Below are 21,342 nucleotides of genomic sequence, written 5' to 3' on the forward strand. Positions count from 1 at the left end.
GATTCGACATTTTATTCTTCTGCAACTATTTACTTGCCTGCACAAAAATGGAAATCTAAATTCCATGATGGTCTCTGTGACAAAAAGTGAAAGGAAACTGTTAGGAATAAAGGGAGATGAACATGCATTGACAGCTCTAATTATATAGATTGCTTATTTGTCTGGTTGTTTCTTAAGTGTTTCAAAACTCTTTTAGAATAAAAGTACTAGGCGAAAGGGGCATATGCCATACAGATTCAGAAAACTTGCTCAAGAAACACCATCATGTTTTTCCACCTCCCTACCTTCCCAGTGACATGTCACTATGACCTTGGTCTCCTGCTTTGCCCAGACTGCCTTCCACCTTGGAACAAATTGCTAGTACTGAGAGACCTCAAATCTATTATTGAATCCTACTCTCATTAGGCAAAAGAAAAAAGACTTCAGATCAAGAATTATGTAATACAAATCAATTGGGAGCCCATCTATCACTGGTCTTATTCCTGGAGAAGTCTTAGTATAATAGATAGAAGAACTCCACTCTGGAAATATTATTTTCCCTTTAGTCCTCTCTCTTAAACTGGGAAAATTCAAAGTCCCCACCATAATAAAGAAATAAGAGGTTTTTTTTTTTTCTATTTTTCCCATTTCCCTATTCACTGCCCTTCCCTCACATGAGCTTGCTAAAGTTCATAGTCAAAATTCACATCCGAAATAAAGAGGCTTGCAAGAGAAGCTCACATAATCCCACTCCTTAAATATCACTAAGACATCTGAGATATTGTTTAGATTGTGGACTCTTACTTTGACATGCCAGCATAGGTAGATGGACAGGCAAGCACATCAGATGTCACTGTTTGGCAGCTGATAAAAGTCAGTGGTGCTATAATACTAAGCACAGAGCCACTAGATTAGTCTGTGAGGGAAGGAGATGCCTCTTCCTTCCCTTCAATAGTGGGTTAAACCCAGCTGGCACCCTCTGGAACTACGGGTAAGTCCCTTCTTTATTCCTACTACACTTTAAGGTCTTGTTTTTGTTTTTCATCCAAATCAGATGAGTGTATACAAAGATGATTTTCAGATAAAAAGTTTGAAAGCCATAACATTATAATGGTATTACACAAAAATTTAAAGAGAAAGCGACTCATTCATTTCATTGAGACTGGAAGGCATCATACAAATGATAGAAGGAAAGATAGCTGTGTGTCATTATTTTTAAATCACCATTTTTCCTTGAAAAGGGACACTTGATCTGATGTAATTGTGATGTCTTATGAACGCAACATATCCTCTATCAGTCTTCTGTGCAAGTCTATGCTATATTAGAGACAGACAGGAAAAAAATGTTAAGATTTTTAAAACAGGAGACTGAATAGTACTTTATTTATAAAAATCTTTGAAATTCATTTAACATTATTTGGAATAAAATGACACTGTCATATAACAGAATCTATTATGGAATTAAATTGTTGAACAGTAACTACAAACATAAAGAAAATAAAGGATTACCTGTGTAAAAGTCTGTATAAAATTTTGTTGACACATGGATAAAATGAAACTTATGAAATAACATATTTTAATTGGGCTTTTAAAAATATCGCTAATTATTAACAATGTAGGTCAATATCAACATGTACAAGACAGTTGACATGCTGAAAATATATGTAAAGAAAAAAAAGAACTGTTTTTGGAAAATATCTACTATTTCATAAGTGGTTTATTCCTTGCTATCTGAAATGAGTCTCAATAATGTACCTGCCCAGAAAGAAATTTAGGCATCAAACTCTGGATTCAATTCTGCAACAGACTGAATAAACCGATAACTACAAAATTACTTGCCTTGAAATAGACTTTTTTTTTTAGATCTACTCAAGGCCCTCCTTCAGGATGTTTTTCCCCAACAATTTAAATGCCTAAAGTAGTTCATTTCTAAAATGCATTCTAGTTTAATGTATTTGTGTTCATAAACTTGAAATTAAGGAATATTTAACTTTTTAAGTATTCTTTCTCAATAGCGTCTCTCTTGGCTGTTTAGTTGAATTACATTTCCGTTTTTTCCGAAAATTGCTAGTTTTAATTTAACTCTACATAGGCAACTTTGAAATACTATTTTTTGAAAGTATCCTATTATTTAGGATGAAACTGTTTGGTCTGGATAAGTTTTATTAACATTTTATCCAAGACTGTAACTAAAATAATTACAAGACTTCGTTTCAATGATGACAAACAATTTGGTTAATTTTTCAGTTAAAAGTTTGATTTGTCATTATCTCAGTATTGGCTTATACTATATGAAACAAAATAGGCAAATGTATTTTGAATCAATTTATCTGATATATTTTCAATGAAAACAGGATTAGTGTTAAAACAATTTATATGGCTAGTCTTTGTGTGTAATGTCTATATACAGTCCTGCTTAGGTTTACCATACTAATGGAAAAAAAATCAGAGGCAAATATAATCCTTCGAGGTTGATTTTCATGGCAAATGTTTCATCTACGAAAAAATGAGGATGTACTGTAGGAAGGCAGGAGGCCCACTACAGAGCTAAGTAGGAGGAATGGCACCTGTCTTTTCTTGGTAAGGTATAGACTAGTTTCATATGTGTCTTATTTACTTCTATGCTTCCTGTTTGCCATTTGAAAAGAAAAAGTAAAAGAGCTAAAGCAATTTCAAAATTAGTCTGAGATCTCCAAAGGTGTGGCAAAAAAAAAGAAAAAAAAGACCAAAAAACAAAATTTGTCTAAAATATATACTAAACAAATAATAAAAAGTAAAACTCTAAATAATTAAAAGAACATCAAGACCAACAACTATGAAGTATAATCTAAAAATAACAGAATTAGAACGTATGATTCTGTTTAAAAATACATAATAAAAACAGAAAAATGTATAAGTGGCTCTGGAATGCAGCCTGTAACATATATTCTACATAAACATATACACACAGTCACTCCTTAATTAAAATCTAGTTTAGTAATATGGTCAATGTGGAATCAAGGAGAGAAAAAGAAGCAATGAATTGTAAGGTTAAAAAGCAATCCGCTCAGCTGGGTGCAGTGGCTCATACCTGTAACCCCAGCACCAAGGGAGGCTGAGGTGGGAGGACTGCTTGCAGCTAGGAGTTTAAGACCAGTTTAGGCAACATAGTGAAACCCTGTCTCTATTGAAAAAAAAAAAAAAAGAAGAAAGAAAAAAAAAAAGAAAAATTAGCCAGGCCTGGTGGCTTATATGTGTAGTCCTTACTCTGGAGGGTGCAGTGGAAGGATCGCTTGTGCCCAGGAGTTGGAGGAGCTACAGTGAGCTATGATCGCCTGGGCAATCAAGCAAGATATACACACACACACACACACACACACACACACACAAAGGAAGGAAGGAAAGGAAAAGAAAAAGCACATAAGATCTGAAAGACGTCAAATAAACAATGTTATTGTTTAAGCAAATATTGTAACAATTATTTTCTCCTTTTGAAGGAACAATATTCTTCAAGAGAAGCTCATTCTACCAAAGCCAGGAGCACAGTATTCTCAGGATCTTAACAAGGAAGAGCAGACCAAGGTTGCTTCTGATTCCTTACAACCTTCCGTAATTCCAGGCTTGTGGCCCCAAATTCAGGGCCCCACCCTTCCAGGAACAAATTATTATAGTAATAACTTGCCTTCATCTTCCATATACCAACTAAGCATGTTTAACTACGAACGTCCAAAACACTTCATCCAGTCCCAAAACCCATGTGGCTCCAGATTGCAGCCTCCTGGACCAGAAACCTCCAGCTTCTCTAGCCAGACCAAACAGTCTTCCATTATCATCCAGCCCCGCCAGTGTACACAGCAAAGATTTTCTGCCTCCTCAACACTGAGCTCTCACATCACCATGTCCTCCTCTGCTTTCCCTGCTTCTCCCCAGCAGCCTGCTGGCTCCAACTCAGGCCAAAGGGTTACAACCACCTATAACCAGTCCCCAGCCAGCTTCCTCAGCTCCATATTACCATCACAGCCTGATTACAATAGCAGTAAAATCCCTTCCGCTATGGATTCCAAGTAAGTGAATTTTTATATACTGCATGTACAGTGAACTTATATCTGAGGAGTTTGCAAGGGGGTAGGAGTTTTGGGGGTATGCTGCAGTTCATTCTTTACTATCTAAAAAAGGCAATGTGACCTTACAGTCTCATTCCATAGTTCTACTAGAACATGCTGAACCAGGGTACTGGCAATAAGAGGTCATCTGACCATTCTCCAGTGTCCAGGCTGTGCTGAACCCAATTACCTATTACCCCATAAAATTATTTACCCATTATTTTCCATCTTTGAAAAAAATAATTTCTCACATACCCAAGAACAATGAACTTTTCCTTTAGTTCTAAGCTAAGCTCCTCATGCTGTAAATTTAATTCCTCTGGTTCTGGGCTCGGCTAAGATGAACACCTGCCTGCTCTTCTTCAGATAGGATTTCCTCTCACATAAGCAGAGGCTATTAAGTTTCTTCTCAGTCTTTTCTTCCTATCCCTTTTCCCCTCTAATCCTGAATATCCACTTGGCTGAAAAATTTTTAAATTAACCGATAAAAAAATCTGGAACTCAGACCCTGGAATGTATACGTTTTCCTTACTGTGATCAGAAGAAGGAAGGCCTGAATAGATGAAGGCTTATGACCTTAAGGTTTCATTTGGTAATTAAAACCACACCTTGTTCAAATTAGTTGGGTTGATCTAAATACAGGGACTAATACTGAGGCCTTATGCAAACATGTGCTATTTCCACTACCCTAAGACTGTCCTAGGAGAACCTAGTATGAAAAAGGACATGGTGGTTATGCTTTTTTTAAAACATGAACTGAATACCCTGTGCTTATGCAAACTAAAGGCTATTAGCTTTCCTGTTCCTTGGCTGGCTGGAACATCAGAGAATTAAATCAGAGGCATCCCAAAAATTGTCTGATGGAATATGTTTTGTTGCAGGCTTACTAATACATTCACTCAACTCTGCTAATTTCTCGCAGTCTTCTCTAGAGGCTAATTTTTCTACAAACTCCTATTATTGGTGACAACTTTGGAAATCTAGTTGAACTGCCTATAGCAATTCAACTTGCAAAAAAAACCTTTTCAATATTTTGAAAAATAAAAATCCAGAAAACCAAAAACATTTGTTAGAATCCTACAGATATTCAGTTGAACCATTTGAAATGGCTGATTGTCAACTGTTTTTGACCTACAAAAATGGCATTCTCACAGGTTTAACCTAATATTTTAAAAGGTTATTTTTAATAATTGAGAGCCCTTTCTTTCTCTTCCCTCCCAAATTCCCTTTACATCCATAATATATAGATCTTTCTTGGTTACATTTACCCAGATGATCATTTTCCATCTAGCTTTCTATTATTTCCATATTTCCTATATTAGCAATTTAAAATCTAAAAGAATTTTTTGTTTTTCTTGGTAAAGTCTTTCAATCATATTTCAAATTACTGCCCAGAAAAGGAAGTTATCAAACACTTAAGAAAAGAGAAAGAAAGGCAAAAAGATAATAAGAAATAAAGCCTAGGAGGTCCCCAAACCAGAGATGAAAGATCCACTTCAGCTGTTCCATTTTCAGCAACCACAGATAACTCTTTAATCTTCCCATAGCTACTTGATACCCATTTTGTGTCCAGCTGTACAGAGTGGAAAGCCCTGGCCCTTTGAACATTTGTGCACAACTCCCTCATTGTTTTGTTGGGCTCCAGTTTGCCTTGACTTCCAAAATAATCCCTTGGATTCTGACCCAGAGAAGTCTGAAAGCTTTATTTAGATTTTCATCAATAGGAAGCTCTTAAGCAAACATTTTACCCAGTTGATCAAACCACAGACTGAAAATTGAGGGGAACTCAATTATTCCTTCCAAAAAGCTTGCTATGTGAAATTCAGCAAGCACTCTACCTACCCAGTGCTTCAATTTTCTGGTCTGTAGCAATATTAAAGAGTTAGGTAATTAATGATAGAGAAAGGACCTATCAAAGCAGTGTGCAAACGTACTATTAGTTTGTAAATGGGAACATTTATCAAGTCGTTAACACTTATCCCACCTAAACTGGGAATAATGAGAGTATTCAGTGAACAAAGTGACTGAGGTTACATATGCATCAGTGATTCTCAGGATTGGTTTTGATAATCCTTCAGGATTTCTCAGATATATTTAGAATTTCCCAGATATAACAAGTCTAAGAACAATTATTTAATGCTAATTCACGTTAACAAATGTGTGACTTATAAAGATGATAAGCTAGCATTAAAAAAAAAAACAGTAGGCTAGGCCAGATGTGGCTCACACCTGTAATCCCAGCACTTTGGGAGGCCAAGGTGGACAGATCACCCGAAGTCAGGAGTTTGAGACCAGCCTGGCCAACATGGTGAAACCCTGTCTCTACTTAAAAACAACCAAAAAAATTAGCAGGGTGTTGTGGCAGGCGCCTGTAATCCCAGCTACTTGGGAGGCTGAGGCATGAGAATCACTTGAACCCGGGAGACGGACAGAGGCAGAGGTTGCAGTGAGCCAAGTCCATGCCATTGCACTCCAGCCTGGACAACTAGAATGAAACTCTGTCTCAAAAAAAAAAAAGTGGGCTATTATAATTCCATACAATTGAAAAAATATGAGATCTATAAGGCCAAAGAGATTTTTGCCACTTTGATCTAGGAATTCAATCTTTAAAAAAAAAAAAATCGCTATTTTAAAAAACATTTTGTTTGGCTATTAACTGAATAAATCAGGCTTTAAAGATTTATATAGACAACCATGAAGATTGTTAAGACCTGAAATGTCAGAAGAGGAAATGTGTATCATTAGCTTTCAATAGAGTGTCCTGAATACTATGAAAATCACTCATTCACTCAACTGATAGTATCTCCTATACCCATGCTCTGTGTTCATGGATATAAATGATATAATGATAAGAAATAAGACATATTTTTTCTCCAGAATGTTTACAATCTAATGATTACTAACCAAGTCCCCAAAGCCAATAAAAATTAAAACTCTGGCCCTACTTGGAAGAAATATATTTCTACTTAGCTCACAAGTCCTTTCAATGATCCTTGAGAATATTTGGAAAGGATCATTTCAGAGAAGAGACCAAGATTGTCTCATCTGGATAGCCAGAAAACATTTATTGTAATAATGGTAAAACACTCATTGAGGGCAGTGGCTAGTTTCCTCACATTAAATAGATTAATAAAGATTAGTCCCTGCAGGCCGGGTGCGGTGGCTCAAGCCTGTAATCCCAGCACTTTGGGAGGCCCAGGCAGGCAGATTACCAGAGGTCAGCAGTTTGAGACCAGCCTGGCCAACATGGCAAAACCCCGTTTCTATCAAAAATACAAAAATTAGCCAAGCATGGTGGCGGGTGCCTGTAATCCCAGCTACTTGGGAGGCTGAGACAGGAGAATCACCTGAACCCGGGAGGCAGAGGTTGCAGTGAGCCGAGATCGCACCACTGCACTCCAGCCTGGGTGACAGAGCGGGACTCCATCTCAAAAAAATAAATAAAAATTAAAAATAAAGATTAGCCCCTGCAGGGCTCTAAATGGATAAACTAGGTAAAAACTGAATAAAAGCACTGTGATACATGTAAGCTACCTAACAGATCTAAAAATACGGGACTCTCTAAATACCACCCTATCCTCTATCAGAATCAACAAGGGAAATACGGGAGGGGAAGGACATCCTAGAAAAAATTTAGGATCAAAATTTGAAATAAAGACTTTATTTGCTTTTTTTCCAGTTTACATTTCTTTCTCCTTCCTCAAATCATCCCATTCTTTCTCTAAAAATCACTTCAGCAGTATTGAAGAAACTGTCATTACTTTAGAAGTTATTTGCTGTTATATAGTGCCATACTTGGATTTCCTAGAATATGAAATTAATAGGAATTGGAAATTACAGGAAAGTCAATGACTGTGTAAACAGTAGACTCCATTCAAAGCAAAAGATTATTCACTAAAAGCCAGTGGTGTGCTGGTAAATGTCTAACAATCATTGGAAGAAAGAGCCATTATTTGTGATATTTACCGATTTCCCTGGTGTAAATACTTCCACCACAACCAATTTCAAACTATAACATGAAATCACAGGAAGCTGGGAAAAGATGCTAAAAATCAGCCCATATGAACCAGCTCCAGCACACCACCACTTAATATCTACCCATAAATCAAACAAGAAATTCGGTCATCGTAGCTGTAATAAAGAACAAAATTATGTCCTTTGCAGCAATACAGATGCAGCTTGAGGCCATTATTCTAAGCAAACTAACACGGAAACAGAAAATAAAATAGAGCATGTTCTCATTTATAAGTGGGAGCTAAACATTGGGTACATATGAACACAAAGATGAAAACAATAAACACTGGAGATCCCAAAAGCAGAAAGCGGAGAAGGAGGTGGAAAGGGGTTCAAAAACTACCTATCAGGTACTATGTTCACCTCTTGGGTGACAGAATCATTAGAAGGCCAAACCCCAGCATCATACAATATACCCATGTAACAAACCTGCACATGTACTCCCAGAATCTAAAAAAAATTTTGTTAAAGAAATTGGTCATAAGATTGGAAGAGCTCTCAAGCTGCCATTAACTAGACTTACTCTCACATTCCTTAAGGAAGATCTTCAAGGAAGGACATCCTCCTTATGTCTATTCTAAATTCTTCCTCCTGACACTTAATTTCCATTTGCCAAAAGGAAAAAAAAAGATAGTAACCATTCTTATCAAATATTTCTTGACTGTTATTAGGGCAATTTGTTTTTAATAATACTAGTAGTACTAAGTGGTAAACTCAACATATCTAAAGGTAACTTGCAAAATGAGGCCAAGACCTTCTTTTTAAAAATCTTTTCTTTTTCCTTTTTAAAGCTATCAACAATTCTCAGCTGGCCAACCTGTAAATGCTAAGCCATCCCAAACTGCAAATGCTAAGCCCACACCAAGAACTCCTGATCATGAAATACAAGGATCAAAAGAAGCTTTGATTCAAGATTTGGAAAGAAAGCTGAAATGCAAGGACACCCTTCTTCATAATGGAAATCAAGTGGGCAAGATGTCTATTTTGTACAAAAGGCCAATTAAACTATAAAAGCTAATTTTAATAAGGAAGTTCTGTCTCACAGATCTAGGTCCATATATCAGCAAGGAATAAGATTATATAAAAAGAAGGAATATTTGGGCCCTATTCCATTTCTCTCTGCATGAAATCACCTCTTGGTTTACAATAGTAAAAGAATGAAGCAAATGAAAAATGTATCTGAATGGTTCAATGAAATTTTTCTGTTATTAAATATTACCCTCTCATAAAATATGTCTGATGCCCAAATAACTATTAGGAATTACTGTCAAGTCAACTTAGTGTACTTTGATGTATAATATTGACAGGTAATCACTGCTATAATTCTTATTATGTAGTCCTTATTGTGTATATTATATTAGTAACTTATCTTTAAACAGTACTATATGCCTTTAATACAAATACATTTAGCCTATCAGTTGGACTGCTCTCAATCAGATGTTAGTACAATCAAATATTCAGTGCTTATTTAATAAAAGTTACTCCTGGCTGGGTGCAGTGGCTCATGTCTGTAATCCCAGCACTTTGGGAGGCCAAGGCAGGTAGATCACCAAGGTTAGGAGTTTGAGAACAGCCTGACCAATATGGTGAAACCCCATCTCTACTAAAAATAAAAAATTAGCCAGGTGGGGTGGCATGCGCCTGTAGTTCCAGCTACTTAGGAGGCTGAGAAAGGAGAATTGCTTGAACCCAGGAGGCGTAGGTTGCCATGAGCCAAGATTGTGCCACTGCACTCCAGCCTGGGCGACAGAGTGAGGCTCTGTCTCAAAAATCATTTAATTAAAATTAAATAAAAATTACTTCTGAATGTGAGCACATGAAGTATTATATTCAAAAACAAAGCTGACTGGAACATGCAGAACAACGGAGAAAAGGGTTGAATTTCCCTTTACTTAGGAGATCCTTATTTAAGAGCGATTATGCTTGCCTGTCATAGGAGCAAAAAGAAAGCCTAAGTGAACCTTTACTGCAAGTGAGGGAAATGGTACTAGAACAGAAGGAAAATGCTTTGAATGGAAGAAAAGACTTAAAAAAAAAAATAGAATCAGCTGAGCACAGTGGCTCACGCCTATAATCCCAGCACTTGGGGAGGCCAAGGCGGGTGGATCACAAGGTCAAGAGATCAAGACCATCCTGGCTAACATGGTGAAACCCAGTCTCTACTAAAAATACAAAAAATTAGCTGGGCATAGTGGCAGGCACCTGTAGTCCCAGCTACTCAGGAGGCTGAGGCAGGAAAATGGCGTGAACCCAGGAGGCAGGAGGTTGCAGGGAGCGGAGATCGTGCCACTGCACTCCAGCCTGGGAGACGGAGTAAGACTCCATCTCCAAAAAAAAAAAAAAAACACATAGAATCTATCATTCAATAGATAGAACTAAGCTTCTTTGAAGTTCTGACCTATAGTAGTGGTTTTAAGGTAAACCTGTACAAACATCTTTTATTAAATCTAATTACTGTCTCAATAAATTCTCTAAAGCGTCTAACATATGAAGAGAAGATGGCTCGCAGATTGCTAGGACCACAGAATGCAGCTGCCGTGTTTCAAGCTCAGGATGACAGTGGTGCACAAGACTCGCAGGTAAATTAAAATGCTCTAAGTGGAGTATTTTTATTCTGTGTGATTTTTAAATGTCTGCTTTTCTAAATGCTTACAAATAGCATCTGAAATAAAAGTCGGTCAGTTCCATCCACCATTGGATACATAAAGAGGCCATGATAAACATATATATATAATTTTACCACATTTTACCCCATTTTCTGGTAGTTCTAATACCTGGATACACAATGTCACAAAATCAAAACACAAGAAGTCTAATGGCATTATTTTTTATCAGGACATTTATGGATCAGTTAGACCTAGGACTCTCTATAGTGTCTACACGGACAGGGAATATATGGGTTGTGAACCTCCAATAGGACAGAAATTAAGATTATAAATGAAAGTAATTATAACCTTTCTCATAAGCTGTTTAACATTTCAATGTTTTAAAATATACTTGTGGTACTAATGAAACATCCAATTCCTTTTGTTATATTCCTGTTTTCAAAAAATGCTTTCTGAAAACCAAAAGAAAACCCCTCATGAGTAATTGTTCTAAGATTAACAAACATATCCTTTCCAAGAAGGGATTAACTTTATGGTGGCATATCCCACAGGTTTGCACCTGATCGATTTTTTTTTTTTTTTTTTTTTTTTTTTTGAGACAGTCTTGCTCTGTCACCCAGGCAGGCTGGAGTGCAGTGGCACAATCTCAGCTCACTGCAAACTCCACCTCCCCGGTTCAAGTGATTCTCCTGCCTCAGCCTCTCAAGTAGCTGGGATTACAGGCGCACACCATCAGGCCCAGCTAATTTTTGTATTTTTAGTAGAGATGGGGTTTCACCGTGTTGGCCAGGCTGGAATGCCTTGGCCTCCAAAAGTGCTAGGATTACAAGCATGAGCCACCACGCCTGGCCTCAACTTGATTTTAACAAGTAAACTTAACCCCAAAGAAAAATGTACAATTGGTGGCTAGGCACAGTGGCTCATGCCTGTAATCTCAGCACTTTGGGAGGCCGAGGTGGGTGGATCACGAGGTCAAGAGATCGAGGGGAACCTGGCCAACATGGTGAAACCCAGTCTCTACTAAAAATACGAAAATTAGCTGGGTGTGGTGGCCCACGCCTGTAGTCCCAGCTACTCAGGAGGCTGAGGCAGAAGAATCACTTGAACCCCTAAGATGGAAGTTGCAGTGAGCCAAAATCGCACCACTGCACTCCAGCCTGGGTGAGAGAGAGAGACTCCATCTCAAACAAAAAAAAAGAAAAAAGAAAAATGTTCAGTTGGACAGGTAGACTGAACGTTAGCACTCTTTCTTCCTTCGTAGTTACCTTTCATTCCCTCCAAAAAGTCCACAAGAAACTGGGAGCCAAAGAGATTAAACCAGGAACACAAGTATTCCTAGCTTCCAAATGTAGAAAACTGAAATTCAGTTTTTTTCCAACCTCTACCTCCCAAGTTCAAGTGATTCTCGTGCCTCAGACTCCCAAATAGATGGGACTATAGGTGCGCACACTGTGCTGGCTAATTTTTATATTTTCTAGCAGAGATGGTGATTTCACCGTGTTACCCAGGCTGGTCTTAAACTCCTGAGCTCAAGTGATCCGCCTACCTCAGCCTCCCAAAGTGCTGGGATTACAGGCATGAGCCACCACACCTGGCCTTTGAAATTAAGTTTTTGGTTCTGTTTGATGCAACTACACCTACTAAAAAGGATGGAAGAGGGTCTACCAGAGCAAGAACTAGAAACTGAAAAGAGAACTTAAATTTATTTTTGGCTACTAAACAGTTCATGAATTCGTTCATTCAACTAATTTACATGGAGAACCTACTTGTATGTTGGGCTCTGCACTTGGTATGGAAGATTATAGCAAAAATGAGACACAAACTCATCACTATTACAGGAATTATTCAAAGCAATATTATACTGATGATGGTTGATCTTTTTTTTTTTTTTTTTTTTTGGAGAGGGGGTTTTGCTTTTTCCCCCGGGCTGGAGTGCTGGGGCGGGATCTGGGCTCTGCAAACTCTCCCTCCCGGGTTCATGCCATTTTCCCGCCTCCGCCTCCCCAGGTAGCTGGGCTAAAGGGGCCCCCCCCCCCACCCCGGATTTTTTTTTTTTTTTTTGTATTTTTAGTAGAGATGGGGTTTCACCGTGTTAGCCAGGATGGTCTCGATCTCGGGATCCGCCTGCCTCGGCCTCCCAAAGTGCTAGGATTACAGGCGTGAGCCACTGTGCCGAGCCTGGATATTTTTAATTGGATTACTTTTACTTTACCAAAAAATTAGTTGATTTGTTTGATCACTGAATTGACCAGTTGTTTTGGTATTTTGCTTAGAGAACCTTAAGGCTAGCCAAAAATTGTTACAGAGTTGTAAGACTTTTGCCTTAAAAATGACAAAATACATTAGCTAAATAGATTCATTCCCAAAGCAAATTATTTGTACTCAGATTTTGTGTGCTCCTACACAGCTTTGGGTAGAGACTGTATTTTCCACTTTGTATCTCCCACTGTGCTAAGCACAGTGAAACGCAAAATACACACTACTTAATCAATTAGTTCTCTTATAATTTTCATAAATCCCTGATTTTATTCTCAAATAGAAATAACTTTCTGGTGTTTGGATATAAATCCTAAAAGATGTTTGCTTAAATATAACTTTATTAAACAGGAATTAATGCTATTTTACAAAGCTTTTTCAAAGCTCTACACATACCTTTCGTGGAGTCCATCAGGATTTTGTGCCACTAGCTAAAAAGAGAAGAATTTTCCAGTCTATTATGTGTTTACTGCTGTTGGTGCCACTTTTGAGCAGCAGGCATAATACCCTGTAGCTACTGCCAATACAAGTGACTTCATGTCTATTCCTGTTTTACTAAAGGACAATCTGTACTCTGTGCTCCCATTTCAAATGCACCAGGGAGACACATCATCCTTTGTCATAAAATAGTCATCTGAAAAATGAACCACCATCAATTCCAAGTCTAGCTAATTTTCATAAATAATACTTGTTGAATAGTCCTATTAATTCTGGGCTTCTTGCTAGAGTTGCAGTACGTTAGTGCACTGTACTTTAAGTGCTTAAAAGCTGAATATATAGAACTTACCAGCGCTGTTCAAATACAGCCAAAATAGGAATGTTCCTTTCAACTATAACTACTTAATTCTGCTTCATTCAAGCTAACAATTGCATGTAAACATTCTTACTTTGTTTTAATTTCAAGCTACACAACTCAGAACACGCGCGGCTGCAAGTTCCTACATCACAAGTAAGGTAAAAACTTTTTAATTTTAAAGAAATGTATGTTTTCCTATCTAAAATATTTTCAGCTTAAAAATGTAATATTTATAAAGCCCTCAAGCCTACTCTATACCTTTTAAAAAATACAATGTGTATTTTCTAATGTATGAGAAGATGACCAAAATTTTGACGTTAATTATCAAAACTATCACAGGGGAACTTTTTAACGTTTTGGTCAAATAAGCCAGGATCATGCTTCTATATTAAACAATTTTTTCATGACAATGGAGACCTAGTTCTAATTATACAATCTTTGGTGGTAAGAATAATCCACTGGGTACTGGGCATTTTAATAGACCATTTCTTCATCAATTCATGGCACTGTAAAAGAGAAGCTAAGATGTACAATTTGTACCAGATGTTTCTAAATTGCTACCATTTCTAATAGTCATCAAATATGCCACAGGTAAATACAGCCCTAAGGCCTCTCTCCATTGTTATTACACTATCAGATCAAACAGTAGATTCTGTGGTTTCAAATTTGATGGCTAGGCTGGACACAGTGGCTCACACCTGTAATCCCAGCACTTTGGAAGGCCGAGGTGGGTAGATCACCTGAGGTCAGGAGTTCAAGACCAGGCTGACCAACATAGTGAAACCCCATCTCTACTAAAAACACAAAATTAGCCAGGCGTAGTAGCACATGTCGTAATCCCAGCTACTCGGGAGGCTGAGGCAGGAGAATCGCTTGAACCCAAGAGGCAGAGGTTGGTATAACTGAAATACGACATCTCTGAATATTAACTATATACACGTTCACACCACCACTATAGAAAAACGTCAAAAACTTAATTTGGATATTTTTATTTATTTATTTATTTTTGAGAAAGACTCTCACTCTGTCCTCTAGGCTGGAGCACAGCGATGCGATCTCGGCTCACTGCAACCTCCGCCTCCCAGGTTCAAGTGATTCTCCTGCCTTAGCCTCCTGAGTGAGCTGAGACTGGGCCACTGTACTCCAGCCTGGGCAACAAGAGTGAAACTCCATTGAAAAAAAAATTGATGGCTAAACTATATTTGTGCAAAATGAAAAGCAATGATAATATTTACACATAGTTGTTACCAAAATATTCTTGTAGAAGTAGATCATCCTCAAGGGGAAATGTGAATGATCAGGATGCAATCCAGGAGAAATTTTACCCACCACGTTTCATTCAAGTGCCAGAGAACATGTCGATTGATGAAGGAAGATTCTGCAGAATGGACTTCAAAGTAAGAGAAGAGTTCAAAAGTACTGGGGGAAAATTAATAATGGGATACTAAGTTTTGAAAAATGTCCTTTTCCTACTTCATAGCTTGCAAAGCAGTACGTACAATGGACGAGAACACAAATTCTGAAGTCAAACTGATGTGGGTTTGAATTCTGGCTCTGCCATCTTCCAGCTAAGCAACCTTAGACAAGTCATTTAACCTCTCTGTGCTTTTGTCTCCTCATCTGTAAAATGGGATAACAAATACCCCCAAAAAATTATGAGGATTGAGTAAACACGTATACCTAATAAATACTTTTATAAGTGAAGCTATCAGAACAATATAATTTTAAAAGCATAGTGCCTTTTTTTTTTTTTTGAGACAGGGTCTTGCTCTGTCACCCAGGCTGGAGTGCAATGGCACAATCTCAGCTCACTGCAACCTGTCTCCCAGGCTCAAGCCATCATCCCACCTCAGCCTCCCTAGTAGCTGAAACTACAGACGCGTGCCACCATGCCCAGCTAGCCTAGAACTCCTGGGTTCAAGGCGATCCACTCACCTTGGCTTCCCAAAGTGCTGGGATTACAGGCGTGAGCCACTGTGCCCAGCCTTAAAGTATAGTGTCTCTCCAATTCTCCTCTATCGAGAAATTCAAGCCACCCTGCTTTCTCTTGGCCTAAAAGAGTCCCTCAGACTAGAAAAGCTCTTTAGAAGAGGTTATATTTTTATTATCCTTATTTTGGAGAACTTTTCCTTATAAAAATTTTTTTACAGATTCCTTATGAACTCGTTAGTGTTAAAGCTTTGGATTCCATTGTTAACAGTTTATGTAAAAACACTAAACAAATTGCCATTTATATGCCAAACTATAGCTCAAGAACACCTGTTTTAGAAAATTACTCATTAGATCAGTAAGCCTCATATATATGTGCCTCTGGGACTTGATTTGCAGTCACGTTTAGCCAGAAAAGCAATATGACTTCTATATTCCTTATGGAAACCAATGTAACATAAATTAATGTTCTAAATATAGTAATTAAGAGTTCATAAAGAGACTGAGGTTGCATGTAAAAGAGTTATGGTTTGAGACAGTCTAAAAATACTATATTTCAAGGATCTTAATTTCCAATGTTTTGTTTAAAAAATTATAAATACCTTTTGAGCTCTTGCTTTGCATTTCAATCACAACCCACTCAGATACGGGAACTGTTTAAATTCATATATGGACAAATAGGTTTCAGTGACGCAATACTTTAAAATTCTGCCATCTCCTTGTGTTTTTCTTTCTAGGTGAGCGGACTGCCAGCTCCTGATGTGTCATGGTATCTAAATGGAAGACCGGTTCAATCAGATGATTTGCACAAAATGATAGTGTCTGAGAAGGGTTTTCATTCACTCATCTTTGAAGTAGTCAGAGCTTCAGACGCAGGGGCTTATGCATGTGTTGCCAAGAATAGAGCAGGAGAAGCCACCTTCACTGTGCAGCTGGATGTCCTTGGTAAGCCTCCAAAGAGACCCTTGAAAATTCCTTAAAATCCAGAAGTATTGAAAAAAAGAAAGTATTTTAAAAGAAAAGCCCAGCAGACTTCATATTTAAGGTTAATGTCTACACAATCTATTGGAATGTCCATTTTTATCTACAAACCACAGGAAAAATATATATATATATATACACACACATATACACACACATATATATAGAGATATGTAAAGGAAAGTCAGTGAAACTAGAATGACAGATCTATCACCAAAGCTTTTCTGGAGAGAAAATAAATCATACAATTTTAGACAAACCAAATAAGGAAGCATAAGCATTTCTAGATGTAACTATAGAGTCTCAAAATGAAAATCTTAGTCTAATCATTTCTCTAGTCTTTGTTTTTCCAAAATGAGGATAATACAAATAACCAATCTGACTCATAATATTACAGAATTATCATAATCTGTCAAACGTTAAATACATAGTTTAAAAGTGAAGAGTAGGCTGGGTATAGTAACTTAGGCCTGCAATCCCAACACTTTAAGAGGCGCCAATGGCCGGGCGCGGCGGCTCACGCTTGTAATCCCAGCACTTTGGGAGGCCGAGGCGGGCGGATCACGAGGTCAGGAGATCCAGACCACGGTGAAACCCCATCTCTACTAAAAATACAAAAAATTAGCCGGGCGTGGTGGCGGGCGCCTGTAGTCTCAGCTACTCGGAGAGGCTGAGGCAGGAGAATGGCGTGAACCTGGGAGGCGGAGCTTGCAGTGAGCCGAGATTGCGTCACTGCACTCCAGCCTGGGCGACAGAGCGAGACTCCGTCTCAAAAAAAAAATTAATTAATTAATTAAAAAAAAAAAAGAGGCGCCAAGGTGGAAGGATCACTTGAGCCAAGGAGTTTGAGACCGGCCAGGTTAATAAATAGCAAGATCTTCTTTGTCTCTACAAAAAATAATTAGCTGGGCATAGTGGTGCACACCTATAGTCCCAGCTACTAGAGAGACTAAGGCAGGAGGATAACTTGAGCCTGGAGTTTGAGGTTACAGTGAGCTATGATTGCACCACTGTACTCCGGCCTGGGTGACACAGTGAGACCTTGTTTAAAAAAATTTCTTAAAAAATCAAGAGTAAATATCAACTTTTAGCCTTAGACTATGTCCTTTTTACTAGGAAACTAATGTCTAATTATAACCAAAACAGGCCTACTTGCTTTAGAAAACAGGTAGGGCTACGTTTATGTCTCAAATCTGTCTTAAGTAGAGCAGTTCTTATAAAACTAGTGTGTGGTTTTTAAATTTTATACTTTAAGTGCTTTAAATATACAAGTTGAGTATCCCTAATCCAAAAATCTGAAATCTTTAAGATGCTCCAAAATCGACATGACACACAAAGGAAGTGTTCATTAGAGCATTCTGGATTTTCAGGTTAAGGATGCTCAACTAGTATAACGCTAATATTCTAAAATAAAAAAAAAAATCAGAAATCCAAAACACTTCTGGTCCCAAGCATTTCAGATAATGGATACTCAACCCATACCACATTTTTAATACTTTAAGTCATTGTATATTGCATAAGAGATATTTTGCTATAATTCACTGTTTATTATACAAAAGTTTGATCAGGTTAAAGGATAAACTATTTTCTTGAGTTTATATTCTACCCAGGGTCAATACAAAATCTTTAAGATTATTCTATAATATATCAAAGGGCCTCAATCTCAGGGAAAAACTAGTCAGCTGGAAATTTTCAAAAACACATATAATTTAAGTGATTAAAGTTTAGGCAAATCCTATTTGTACCAATGGCTTCAGAAATACTACAATAGTAGAGCTGAAAGAGATCTTGGCTGCCATCTGTTTAATCTCATTTCTCCTTCAGAAAAACCAGGGTTATGGTACTGAACTATCATTTCCTCTCTCCCATCAGGTAGCTGAAAATAAGGTCATAATAATTACTGATATTCCCATATTCCTTCACAGTTTACAAAGTATCTCTTCGTTTATCTCATTTGTTCCTTAGAATTATTTTGTGTGGTAGACACAACAGTCACTACTATCTGGATTTTTTTTTTAAAAAAACAATAGATAAAACTGAGACTCAGAGAAACGAAACAAAATTTTACCAATTTGGCATGGCTCATGGAGCCAATAGGTAATTTGAACCCAAGTTGTCTGATACTCTTTCCATCACTCATGCTGCCTCCCTGTAGATGAGATGATAAAGAATATAACTTAAATTTGGGCCAGGCACTGTGGCTCATGACTGTAATCCCAACACTTTAGGAGGCTGAGGTGGGCAGATCACTTGAGGCCAGGAGTTAGAGATCAGCCTGGCTAACATGGCAAAACCCTGTGTCCACTAAAAAAAATACAAAAATTAGTTGGGTGTGGTGCACGCCTGTAATCCCAGCTACTCAGGAGGCTGTGGCAGGAGAATTCCTTGAACCTGGGAGGCAGAGGTTGCAGTGAGCCAAGATTGTGCCACTGTGCTCCAGCCTGGGCAAAAGAGCGAGACTCCGTCTCAAAAAAAAAAAAAAATATGACTTCAGTTTGAATGAAATATAATTATCTGATTATCAATTCAATGAATCATTACATTAGAGTTTAGAATTCTGAATGGCATAATAAAATAGTATTGCATGTCTTTTTAACTAAAAGTTTCTAATTCTGTTGCTGTTGCTTTTTAACATTTTAATATCAACGTACAAATTTCACAATACCTTGGTTTGATTTAATACCTTTTTTATAATATTTCAAATACTTGAATTTTTGTATTAATATATAGCAAAAGAACATAAAAGAGCACCAATGTTTATCTACAAACCGCAGAGCAAAAAAGTTTTAGAGGGAGATTCAGTGAAACTAGAATGCCAGATCTCGGCTATACCTCCACCAAAGCTTTTCTGGAAAAGAAATAATGAAATGGTACAATTCAACACTGACCGAATAAGGTAGGATATGTATTTCTAGACTTACTATAGTTTATTTGGGTGAATCCAGTTATACTTTTTAACATGCATTATAAATGGCATGCATTTATCTCAATTTGTCTAGTTTTTAAAACACTAAAGAATAATGTAATAAAATATATATTAGATAAAAATATAAGAAAACTTCAGTAAGCCAGATTCCACTAATCAGAAATGTAAGGCATAAAGTAGACTAGGATTTATCTTTTTATCAACGATGATGAAAGATGGCTCAAGGAAATAAACAACAAAAACAAGATTAAAGGGGGATGTTTTCTTTTCTTTTTTTTCTTTACGAAAAGCTTCAGCCTTTATTAAACAAAGGAGGAGGTAGGAGACAGATAAGAGAACAGGTCAGGACCCCTCCATTCCCCTATACCATAAATACAAACACAGACACACCCGAGTGAATGACAGGGACCATTAGGGGACAGATTGAAGAGCAGAGGGAGACAGCACCCAAGGGAGGATGTTTAATTCAAGAAAACGAATAGCTATTTGGCAATAAATAGATACAGCTTTGGAATTTTCAAATGTTTTTTTCTTCCTAGTCTGACTGTAGGTCAGAGACATCCACTTCACAGAAATAATTCCTGTACTTTCATTTCTTAAAAAATTTTTTTTCAGCTTATATCAAGATAACACTGGAAGAGTTACTTTACTGATAAAAGACGTAAACAAGAAAGATGCTGGGTGGTATACTGTGTCAGCAGTTAATGAAGCTGGAGTGACCACATGTAACACAAGATTAGACGTTACGGGTATGTCATACTATTAACCAAAATATTACAAGGGATTTAACTAGGAAGATTTAATAAGAAATGCAAATCCCACCAGAGTGTAAAATTTGAGAGATTTTCCCATATATAATCAGTTTTGGTTCTTTTTTCTTTTCCTGTCTGATAATAAATACCTAGTGTGACCAATTTGGTTAAAACAGGTTTTCTGAACCAACTTTTATGTGATCTATTTCAGCACGTCCAAACCAAACTCTTCCAGCTCCTAAGCAGTTACGGGTTCGACCAACATTCAGCAAATATTTAGCACTTAATGGGAAAGGTTTGAATGTAAAACAAGCTTTTAACCCAGAAGGAGAATTTCAGCGTTTGGCAGCTCAATCTGGACTCTATGAAAGTGAAGAACTTTAATAACTTTACCAACATTGGAAAACAGCCAACTACACCATTAGTAATATATTTGGTTACTTTTTTTGAAATTAATCCATAGCTGTATTAACAGATTATGGTTTTAATTAGGTAATATAGTTAATATATATTTATAATATTATTTATCCTTTGACTCTTGCACATTCTATGTACCCCTCCCATTTGTGAAGCCTACAGGAAATCTGGGTATATGGATTTGTAACTGTAGAAGACTATCTTAAAATACAGGATTTTAACATTTAAGTCATGCACATTTAACAATTACAGGTTATAAATTAGTATCAACTTTTTAAACACATCTAATGCTTGTAATAACGTTTACTGGTACTGCTTTCTAAATACTGTTTTACCCGTTTTCTCTTGTAGGAATACTAACATGGTATAGATTATCTGAGTGTTCCACAGTTTTATGTCAAAAGAGAATAAAATTCAAATATTTAAAATGGACTGTCTCCTCTTCACAAAAGTCTAGATCTGTAAAATAAAACTCCACTCAGCAAAACCTATGAATAACAAGTTCCAAAAGAGCAATGTTATATTCTAGAACAGTGTGAAGCTCACTTACAGCTCAGCCAATTCCTCTAGAAACTAAGCTAGACTTTCCATGGTTTGCAGTTCA

At 37.2% G+C, this 21,342-nt stretch overlaps 2 protein-coding genes across 3 annotated transcripts in view; one reads left to right on the forward strand and one right to left on the reverse strand.

Annotated features, from left to right (window-relative positions):
* KLHL3 (kelch like family member 3) overlaps window positions 1–21,342 on the reverse strand; it is a 275,618-nt gene that overhangs the window by 252,918 nt on the left and 1,358 nt on the right. The window lies entirely within an intron of this gene.
* On the forward strand, window positions 877–21,170 carry MYOT (myotilin). The gene is made up of 10 exons (XM_032157989.2): window positions 877–970; window positions 3,456–4,022; window positions 8,867–9,041; window positions 10,553–10,654; window positions 13,842–13,891; window positions 14,998–15,130; window positions 16,400–16,607; window positions 19,374–19,539; window positions 20,185–20,318; window positions 20,533–21,170. The coding sequence occupies exons 2-10, from the start codon at window positions 3,667–3,669 to the stop codon at window positions 20,703–20,705; spliced, it is 1,497 nt and encodes a 498-aa protein (XP_032013880.1). The 5' UTR covers window positions 877–970; window positions 3,456–3,666; the 3' UTR covers window positions 20,706–21,170.

Source organism: Hylobates moloch, unplaced genomic scaffold (assembly GCF_009828535.3).
Source record: "Hylobates moloch isolate HMO894 unplaced genomic scaffold, HMol_V3 SCAFFOLD_6, whole genome shotgun sequence".
NCBI classification, from domain to species: Eukaryota; Metazoa; Chordata; class Mammalia; order Primates; family Hylobatidae; genus Hylobates; species Hylobates moloch.

Excerpts from the sequence above, each read along its gene's own strand:
- MYOT (XM_032157989.2), top strand. The coding sequence starts at position 3,667 with ATGTTTAACTACGAACGTCCAAAACACTTCATCCAGTCCCAAAACCCA. Across the intron at positions 4,023-8,866 it reads CCTTCCGCTATGGATTCCAA|CTATCAACAATTCTCAGCTG; the intron begins GTAAGTGAATTT and ends TCCTTTTTAAAG. Across the intron at positions 9,042-10,552 it reads TTCTTCATAATGGAAATCAA|CGTCTAACATATGAAGAGAA; the intron begins GTGGGCAAGATG and ends AATTCTCTAAAG.